Source organism: Sinocyclocheilus rhinocerous, unplaced genomic scaffold (genome assembly GCF_001515625.1).
Source record: "Sinocyclocheilus rhinocerous isolate Xijiao unplaced genomic scaffold, SAMN03320098_v1.1 scaffold222, whole genome shotgun sequence".
Lineage (NCBI taxonomy): Eukaryota > Metazoa > Chordata > Actinopteri > Cypriniformes > Cyprinidae > Sinocyclocheilus > Sinocyclocheilus rhinocerous.
Window position 1 is genome coordinate 2,113,261 of NW_015625652.1, and position 9,917 is coordinate 2,123,177.

Here is a 9,917-nt window from a genome sequence, read left to right on the forward strand (position 1 = left end):
TATGAAGAGTTCAGATGCAAAAGCCTCTAAGTACGTCTGACGTTTTTCTTTAAAATTAGCATTTCTTTCTGGCTACTATGTATAGGTATCTATGTAAGTACTGGTACTTCTGAATGGGTTGAGGCTGGGAATTAGTGCATTTGAATATAGTGCATATATAGGTGCATCTCAATAAATTAGAATGTCGTGGAAAAGTTCCTTTATTTCAGTAATTCAACTCAAATTGTGAAACTCGTGTATTAAATAAATTCAATGCACACAGATTGAAGTAGTTTAAGTCTTTGGTTCTTTTAATTGTGATGATTTTGGTTCACATTTAACAAAAACCCACCAATTCACTATCTCAACTAATTAGAATATGGTGACATGCCAATCAGCTAATCAACTCAAAACATCTGCAAAGGTTTCCTGAGCCTTCAAAATGGTCTCTCAGTTTGGTTCACTAGGCTACACAATCATGGGGAAGACTGCTGATCTGACAGTTGTCCAGAAGACAATCATTGACACCCTTCACAAGGAGGGTAAGCCACAAACATTCATTGTCAAAGAAGCTGGCTGTTCACAGAGTGCTGTATCCAAGCATGTTAACAGAAAGTTGAGTGGAAGGAAAAAGTGTGGAAGAAAAAGATGCACAACCAACTGAGAGAACCGCAGCCTTATGAGGATTGTCAAGCAAAATCGATTCAAGAATTTGAGTGAACTTCACAAGGAATGGACTGAGGCTGGGGTCAAGGCATCAAGAGCCACCACACACAGACGTGTCAAGGAATTTGGCTACAGTTGTCGTATTCCTCTTGTTAAGCCACTCCTGAACCACAGACAACGTCAGAGGCGTCTTACCTGGGCTAAGGAGAAGAAGAACTGGACTGTTGCCCAGTGGTCCAAAGTCCTCTTTTCAGATGAGAGCAAGTTTTGTATTTCATTTGGAAACCAAGGTCCTAGAGTCTGGAGGAAGGGTGGAGAAGCTCATAGCCCAAGTTGCTTGAAGTCCAGTGTTAAGTTTCCACAGTCTGTGATGATTTGGGGTGCAATGTCATCTGCTGGTGTTGGTCCATTGTGTTTTTTGAAAACCAACGTCACTGCACCCGTTTACCAAGAACTTTTGGAGCACTTCATGCTTCCTTCTGCTGACCAGCTTTTTGAAGATGCTGATTTCATTTTCCAGCAGGATTTGGCACCTGGCCACACTGCCAAAAGCACCAAAAGTTGGTTAAATGACCATGGTGTTGGTGTGCTTGACTGGCCAGCAAACTCACCAGACCTGAACCCCATAGAGAATCTATGGGGTATTGTCAAGAGGAAAATGAGAAACAGGAGACCAAAAAATGCAGATGAGCTGAAGGCGACTGTCAAAGAAACCTGGGCTTCCATACCACCTCAGCAGTGCCACAAACTGATCATCTCCATGCCACGCCGAATTGAGGCAGTAATTAGAGCAAAAGGAGCCCCTACCGAAGAAGTTGAGTACATGTACAGTAAATGAACATATTTTCCAGAAGGCCAACAATTCACTAAAAATGTTTTTTTTTATTGGTCTTATGAAGTATTCTAATTTGTTGAGATAGTGAATTGGTGGGTTTTTGTTAAATGTGAGCCAAAATCATCACAATTAAAAGAACCAAAGACTTAAACTACTTTCATCAGTGTGCTTTGAATTTATTTAATACACGAGTTTCACACGACATTCTAATTTATTGAGATGCACCTGTATTTAGACTTTTTCTAAGTATAAGTCAAGTATACTTAAATGTCATTTTAAGTATATTTCTGAGAAGTACATAAAGCCCATTTCTGAGAAGTACATAAAAAGTAGACTAAAAGTATACTTTCCTATTTTTAGTTTAAAAGAAGTATACTAATAGCACACTTGAATAAACTTCTTTTTCGTAAGGGGTACCCTGTGGAGCACTAGAAACTAAGGTGATTGAGTGGGGGGGAAAGGCATTTCCAGCGCTGTAGAGGGAATTAAGGGGGTGTGTGCATGTGTTATTCAAATGTGACATCTCTATTACTTAGATTATGTGGTAGAGAATGTATTACTGTTTTTGTACGCTTCTGCTTTAAAATGGTGCTCTTTCTGCGTTGTTGCATGTGTGCTAAAGAGACTTGTGTTTTGAAAATGCTTATAAATATGGGCATTCATGGGTTGTGATTATCCAGGAAATCTTACATGTTAATGGAAAAATTAAATCTTGCATATTAGTTTAATCCTCCATATTATGTTTGATGTGCTTAGTTTATTTAATGATTGATTAAACAATAGATAAAAACAAGACATGGTTTGTAGGCTGATTATTGATGTACAGCAGGGTAAAGGATATTTAGGAGAACATTGGAATGTTTCCAAACCTAAACATTCTTTTTCCTGGCTAATCAACAGAGAATTTTAAGTTGTCCGCTTTGGGAACCAAAAACTAATCTTGCCGGAACATCCTGGGAACTTAAAATTATTAGTGAGGTGCGTAACCTATGTAATTCCTGGTTTATGTTAAAAAAATTATTTACTGGAAAAATTGTCCTTAAATTTAAATTACATTCTCTATTCTGTAAATCAGTTACGATATACGCAACAACCAATGGCACAATGTCTAAAGGAACCATATTGAAACTGAACATGAATGAGAATCAATGAGCGTTATTATCAGTAAAAACTGATTCTGGTGTCTATGTATGTCCTAGAAATTGTTTACAAATTGGAAGAACATTTTGGCAGAAAAATCATTATGTCAAACTTGTTAAAGTGTGTCGTTCAGCTGTGGTCACTGCGCTCACTTCCTCACAGCAATCCTCAGGGCAGTTTTGGGGTGTGCCTCAGGGCCCTATATTAATTCCACCTTTGTTTCAAGCCAAAGCAGGCATGTATCAGGGCCAGCCTTACAGTGTTTCTTCCCCACCCGAGTGAAACTCTTTCCCAGCAGACTCATTCATCACAACCTAAACACTCCTGACTTGGCACTGCTGAGACCTCAGCATGGAGAACAGTCCTACGCTACTGTACACATTCATAAACAAGCCCAAATGCACAGCTGGTGATGCATTACTGATCGTGACCTTTCCTTTTCCCCGTCTCATCCATGTGAAGCTGCAGGAGGGTCAGCTGGTTGTGTGCCAGTTCCAGTTCCTGCGCTGGTCTGCGTATCGTGACGTGCCTGACTCCAAAAAGGCCTTCCTCAACCTGCTGGCCAGTGTGCAGAAGTGGCAGAGGGAATGTGGGGAAGGTCGTACAGTAGTCCACTGCCTGTGAGTAGTATTGTGACACATCCCACACACAAACTAATTTGTTTTATTAATTTACAGCCTGCTGAATTTCATTTTGAACAATGTCTCTTAAGTGATTTAATTTGATTTGTTATAATCTTAAAGTTAAATACATTTAGTTATGTCTACAAACTTTTTGTTTTCTGTATTCTTAATGCAAATAAATTAAGCAAACTTCCATTTTGCAAATGAAATTTGCACACAATTAAATTAGGTTGACAACGTGATCGAATTGTGTTGCATTAGCTGCTTTTAATTAGCTAAACTGAACAAACAGTTGCTCTTTTTGAGTGTATTACATTTAATATTTCTTTGTTAATGTTTTGGTTTGATTATTTGCATTCTGTCTATTGATTTCTGCTGCACAGTAATACATACCTGCAACTGTATGTTGTAATCTGTCATAAGCTTTATGCACTGCTAATCAGATACAGACAAATGATACGAAAAAAGCTTGATGGTGCAGTCCTGCTGTGCTTAACTACATATTTTACTTCCACCATGTGTCCTCTGCAGCGTGTCATTGATTGATGTTTCCCCAAGCAAATGATGCAAACAAATCTTTTTTTTTCTACTTTCCTGGTGAGATGTATGTCTAGTCTAGCAGGTGCACCGGCACTCTTCATCAGTAATACAGGTAGGGGAAGATCCATAAGCCAGTGTGTTTTAAACACTTCCCAATTTGAGATTTTATTATCTTATCATTTATTTGGAAATAAAGGATGGTCATTAAATTTAGTGTGAATGTAAATTGAAGTGGCCACATCCAACATGAAGTAAAATTGGAGCTACAGAAAGTGGAATTTTGAATGGAGATTGGGGTCAGATTTTTCTTTTCTTTTTTAAAAGAAATTATTACTTTTATTCAGCAAGTATATGTTAAACTGATAAAAAGTGATAGTAAAGGCCTATTGTTACAAAAAAATTCTATTTTGAAAAATTCTGTTCTTTTTTTACTTTTTATTCATTAGAGAGTTCTGAAAAAAGTATCACAAGTTCCAAAAACATATTAAGCAGCACAACTGTTTCCAACATCGATAATAAATCAGCATATTAGAATGATTTCTGAAGGATCATGTGACAATGAAGACTAGAGTAATGGCTGATGAAAATTCAGCTTTGCCATCGCAGGAATAAATTCAATTTCAAGGTATATTTAAAATAGAAAAATATTGATTACAATTGATAATATTTTAATTTATTTTAAATTATAATAATATTTCAAAATATTACTGTTTTTACTGTATTTTTGATCAAATAAATGCAGCCTTGAACATAAGAGACGTTAAAATGTTAAAAATCCTACAGACTGGGCGATGTTTCAGTTTTGAATGGTGCGCAATCCTGCCATAAGCTCCTACATATAATATACAGTCAAGAGAAAGCCAAATCAAATATAAGAGAACAGAATGGAAAGATAAAAGCGTTGTAATAACATTAAAGAGCAGAAATAAATGAACTAATCAAAGAGCAGTTCCACTGAACGACAAAAATTAAGAGATAAAAGACTAGGCACAAGAGAACTGATGAGAGGAATATTCCATTTTGTAATATTTTACCATTTGTGTGATCTGAAAAAGACACATAAACTGTGATTGGCCCCAGATAAATGTCACAGGGCATTTCATAAGAGCACGTGGACTGTCCATCAGGACACGTTCCTGCCTCGCACATTGTTGAAGCTCCTTGTGACGGCCATTTTGCCCTTGAACAGCACACTTAATCCTTGTCTTCTCACAGTGTTATCTGTGTGTGCCGTGACCCATATCTCTGTTTGCCAGTGAGCCAGATAAGAGATATTATATGCATTATTTATTTCTGTGTACCTTTGCAAACAAATCATGAACAATATTCTGGCATGAACAATTAAACAAACAAAAAATAAAAATCATTTTCTAAACAGGGACTCACTTCACTCATACCCAGACTCGTTGATCTTAGCCTAGGTGTTAACATGGTCATTATCCTTTTAACCCTTTTAACCGCACACTTCACACTTCGTTTCCCCTCCTGCCCACCGAGCCGCCTCATCTGGAACCCCAGGCACGAATTCGCTTCCCATCGCCACCCAGATGCACATCGCTCAAAACTATCACACAGTGTTACCAACCACAGGCAGAGAGAAGAGATTATGGAGATGAAATCAATTATGCTTTAATACAGAACAGCACAGGCCTTTCTCAGCGCTAAATCCAGAGCTGCCAAAGCACTGACTGCGATTGATTATCTCACCATTGCCTCATCTAGCTGCCGCCGTCGTGCCATACGCATACATAGCAGAAGACCTCGGCGGATCTTCAAACGGCTCTTTGTATGCCTCTCATGCAGGCTGGTTTCATATTAACTGGATATGTGAAATTTCTGTTGTAGACTGAATATCAGTATGCAGCGCAGCCAGATCTGTTTCTCCACTCTCCTCAATGTCTGTCTCTTCTTTGCTCATGACAGCTGGGCTTGTTGTATTCTTGTCTGTCTAGGAACGGTGGTGGCCGCAGCGGAACGTACTGTGCTAGCAACATCCTGATGGAGATGATCCAGTACCAGAACATCGTGGACGTCTTCTATGCTGTCAAGACCCTTCGTAACGCTAAGCCCAACATGGTGGAGACACTGGTGGGAACAAAAGCTCAGTACCGGTGAAATCGTACTATAACAGATCTATTCAGAGACAGAATAACAAAATTATTTGTTGCAAAAAATAAAGACGAATCACAAAAGGAAGTCTTGCCTTTGAAGTAAATGGCCAGTTGCCAAAAGCATCAGTTTTGCTACAGTCCATACAGTAGAACAGGGCTTATCCAGAAAATTCACAGGCCCACTCACTATTCCTTGGGCCCAATGAGAAGGTAGCAGGGGTTTCTAATCTTTTGGATGCCAGAGAGCCCCAAATATGATGGAAAGATAGAAAAGTGGCTTAATCGTTTCATGTATAAAAACTTAATGTTAATTAAAAAAAAAAAAAAAATGTATGTATTTATTTATTTATTTTAAAAAAAACTTGACCCTGTAACACTTGCACTCTCTATTCTATTTTTATTCTACTAGTTTTCTTTTTATAAAAAATAAAAATAAAACGGACCCTCTAACATTAGCATTCTCTATTCTTTTTCTATTCCATCTACTTGTTTTCTTTTGATTTATTATAACAAAATTACCCACAAACACTAGCGTTCTCTATTCTTTTTCTATTGCATCTACTTGTTTTCTTTTTATTTATTATAAAAAATGACCCTCTAACCCTACCGTTCTCTATTCTTTTTCTGTTCTTTCAGCCTTTTCTATTTATTGAAAAAATGACCCTCTAATACTAGCTTTCTCCATTCTTTTTCTATTCTGTCTACTTGTTTTCTTTTTATTTATTTTTTTTTTTTAAAAACCTTGCTATGTGTACTGCATTAAACTATCCGAGACTTGTCACAGCATTTACATATTATTGTTCTTTTTTGGTTTTGATTGCTTCTATTGTCCTCATTTGTAAGTCGCTTTGGATAAAAGCGTCTGCTAAAATTGTGAAATTTAGAAGATAACTAAATTGTCTACAAAAAAATTAAAACCATATGCAGATAGAATAAATTAGTATTAATTATTGATTTCTGACTTAAAGACGTAAAGACTTCATGAACAATATACTGACCCCAAACCATTGAGCGGTAGTGTTCACACTCAAATTATTGCGCTAATTCTCTGATTTCTCTGTGTCTGTGTGATGCAGGAGCAGTATCGTTTCTGTTATGAGCTGGTTCTGGAGTATTTGGACTGCTTGGAGGTCAGATAGCGGAATCCCCCCCCTCCCCTCCAATCCCGCCATCCTGACCTCACTGCACGGAGCAGGACCACCGGCAGGCTCACTCTTACACCCCCAGTCACCTCTGCTTACCTTGGAAACACTTTTGGTATAATGCAACAGCCTGAAAAAAAGCAGAATACACAGAGGGTATACTTAAAGTTCAGTCTGCCATGCTGACCTCACTGCATGGAGCAGGACCACCGGCAGGCTCACTCTTACACCCCCAGTCACCTCTGCTTACCTTCTTACCTTCTTTCTGTCGTCTAAACCAGATCCTAAAGCCGAAGGAAGAAGATGGTACAAAAAAATAAATAAAAATGCGGAGTAGAGTTTTCTGCCTTTTTACCCCAAACATCTAAATATGTTCACCCTTCTGTGTCAAGGCTGTTTTTTCGGTTAGGATATTTTCCGCATATTTTCCTCAGAACTGTGAGCGATTCCAGAGCCTGGCGCAGTGTGGTTGGTTTAGCTCTGCTCGCAGAGATAGTGGGCCGTTTCTAAAAACGGCAGCTTTATTTTACACCTGCCTGTTTCTCTCTGGCTGACTGGACTGAAGAGCAGAAATAAACATCACTTGGAGAAGATCTCTTCATGTGCAGCGCAGTGGAGCTGAGAATCGGGCGCCTTTACCGTGGCTCTTAAAAGGAGTCGGGCACCTGCCGTGCCCCTTAAAAAGCGCCAAAAGGACAAACACACACATGCATGCCCACACAGATTCAACCAGCAGACAGCTTTCCATCAACTGCCTATCAAGACGCCGATGCCTCTTCAACGCTGTTTCACCAACGTTTAGCGATGCGTGTCTCTTCTCTGACGATTGGTTCTTGTATCATCGGAGGCGGAGTTTATTACTATATATGGTGCCATATGTCTCAAGAGGAGATTGACAGGAGAGTTGGGCGGCCACGTTGCCCCACTGTGGCTTTCCTATCTTGTTGTGACTGTTGTCTTTTTTCCTCTCACTTGTATATATTCTTAACGTCTGCTGGAAATCTCTTACGTCTTAAGGTGTAAGTCTCAAGTGCTAACAGTGGCCCTGTGTGCTTAAAGCAAAGGAAGTACATTAACAAGGGGCAGACGTGATGGCATTCTAAAGCTTGCGGTGGATTACACCCTGACCTTTATCCTCTCACTCAATGCTTTTGAGCTAGCGCAGTTAATAGTCTTTTTACAACGGCGCTGCGAAATGGGAACGGAGGCGAAACTGTGTCAGAAGTGAGGAGAAAGGGACCAAAAGGAACACCGGCAATCTTCTTCTTTTCACTTGTAACTATTTATCGGACTGACTCGTGTTCTTTGAGTGGATTTGTTTAACAATTGTGCAGCTTTGCGTGTACAGCTGAATCCTGGGCTCGAGATTTTTCAAAGCATTTCTTTAAGTTTACATTTACAGTCCATTTCTGTTGCATTGCAGCATGTGATGGGCTTTATTTGCCACTTTAATAGCCGGATACACAATGCTTTATCATCTGATTGTCAAGTGTGCATTTCATGAATACGGAACTGTGGTGTCTGATGATGGTTTTTCAAGCATCAGAGGTACAAATCCCATGTTAGCTAGTCAAATTTCTGTATCGCTTTTTAAAATAGTCATTTTGGCCTTTCACACCTCAGAGGTCCATTATTAAAGGTATATGTTTGGTATATATAACAAAAATGTATTTTCTTTTGCTCCACTCCTATTGAGCAACAGGTTATTTTATGCTATATTTTTTATTTATTTTATGCTGCAGTTACACTTTTTTACACTATTTTTTTTAATAAAATTTTGAGATATTTTGTTGCCACATTGTAAAAGCATATAAATCTGGCTTTTAAACTTGATTTGAACATTTCCCAAAGACTGGTAAACAGGGAATTTCCCATAGAAATACATGAAAAACAGCTTATATAAAAATTGATGTGACCTTCTGAGGGTGAAAATCAGCCTTCTTTCACTGTCTGTTGGTTGAAAATAAGTAAAAGAGCTTCAGGCTGTAATTTGTAATTAATTTGTGGAAGGTGCCAGACACTTTAGTGCAGTAAGTAGAACCGACATCCAGGAGTTCAGTGATAAAAATACCAAACTGTATTTACCACCATTGAATTACAGTAGTTTAAACTAAAAGCACTAAATAAAATGGTATCCACATCACTATTACACACACACATCTCTCAAATTATGACCCCCAACTGTGAAATTGCCATATCAGCAAGATGCCAAGTTAGCAAACCACAGAGGCGTTTTCTCAATGATTACATTACTCCGCATAAACCATCTCAGATGTCAGCCTGCCTCAGTCCACACTGACTGACGGCTCACGACTGCGTCAAATGACTGATGGTGTTAACAAGCTGTTGTAGTTAAAGGGACAGTTCTCTCAAAAATGAGAAATCTGCCATGACTTGTTGTTCCAAACGTGACTTTATTTCTACTGTTAAACACAAAGCATTTGGGACGATATGATGACAGAATTTTCATTTTTGGACAAACTGTTGTTCTAAGGGAGCCAGAGAAAATATTGATTGAACAGATTACACAGACAATGTGACTTTTTTTTTCACCAAATCCCCCTTTGGACTTTCTTGGAAAGTGCCTGGACACTCCGATTTCAAGTGGAAAGTATGTGTACATATAGATGTATATTTGTGTTCTGTGAATAGTATGTGAATAAAGTTTGTTCGGTCAGATTTAACCATTTTAAAGTAACGGAAAGAGTTGAATGTACTGTTTAAGACCTGTTTCCTGAATATGCCGCCAAAAGATCTGACACATGCTCAGTCAGCTGAGGAGGATTTCTAAAAGCCATCCCAAAGTCGCCCCTTCAGAAGGCCCATTCAGTCACTTTAAAACCCTCCAATGATTGTTTTTTTTTTTTTTTTTATAACCATG

The 9,917-nt window shown here is 38.5% G+C and overlaps 1 protein-coding gene across 1 annotated transcript in view; it reads left to right on the top strand.

Moving 5' to 3' along the window:
* Positions 1 to 7,114, top strand: part of LOC107705793 (receptor-type tyrosine-protein phosphatase U-like) — a 276,526-nt gene extending 269,412 nt beyond the window's left edge. The window contains exons 28-30 of the mRNA XM_016509251.1: positions 3,014 to 3,240; positions 5,736 to 5,871; positions 6,971 to 7,114. Of these exons, the coding sequence (XP_016364737.1) occupies positions 3,014 to 3,240; positions 5,736 to 5,871; positions 6,971 to 7,033 (426 nt within the window). The 3' untranslated portion in view covers positions 7,034 to 7,114. The remainder of the gene's footprint in view (positions 1 to 3,013; positions 3,241 to 5,735; positions 5,872 to 6,970) is intronic.
* The last annotated feature ends 2,803 nt before the right edge of the window (positions 7,115 to 9,917 follow it).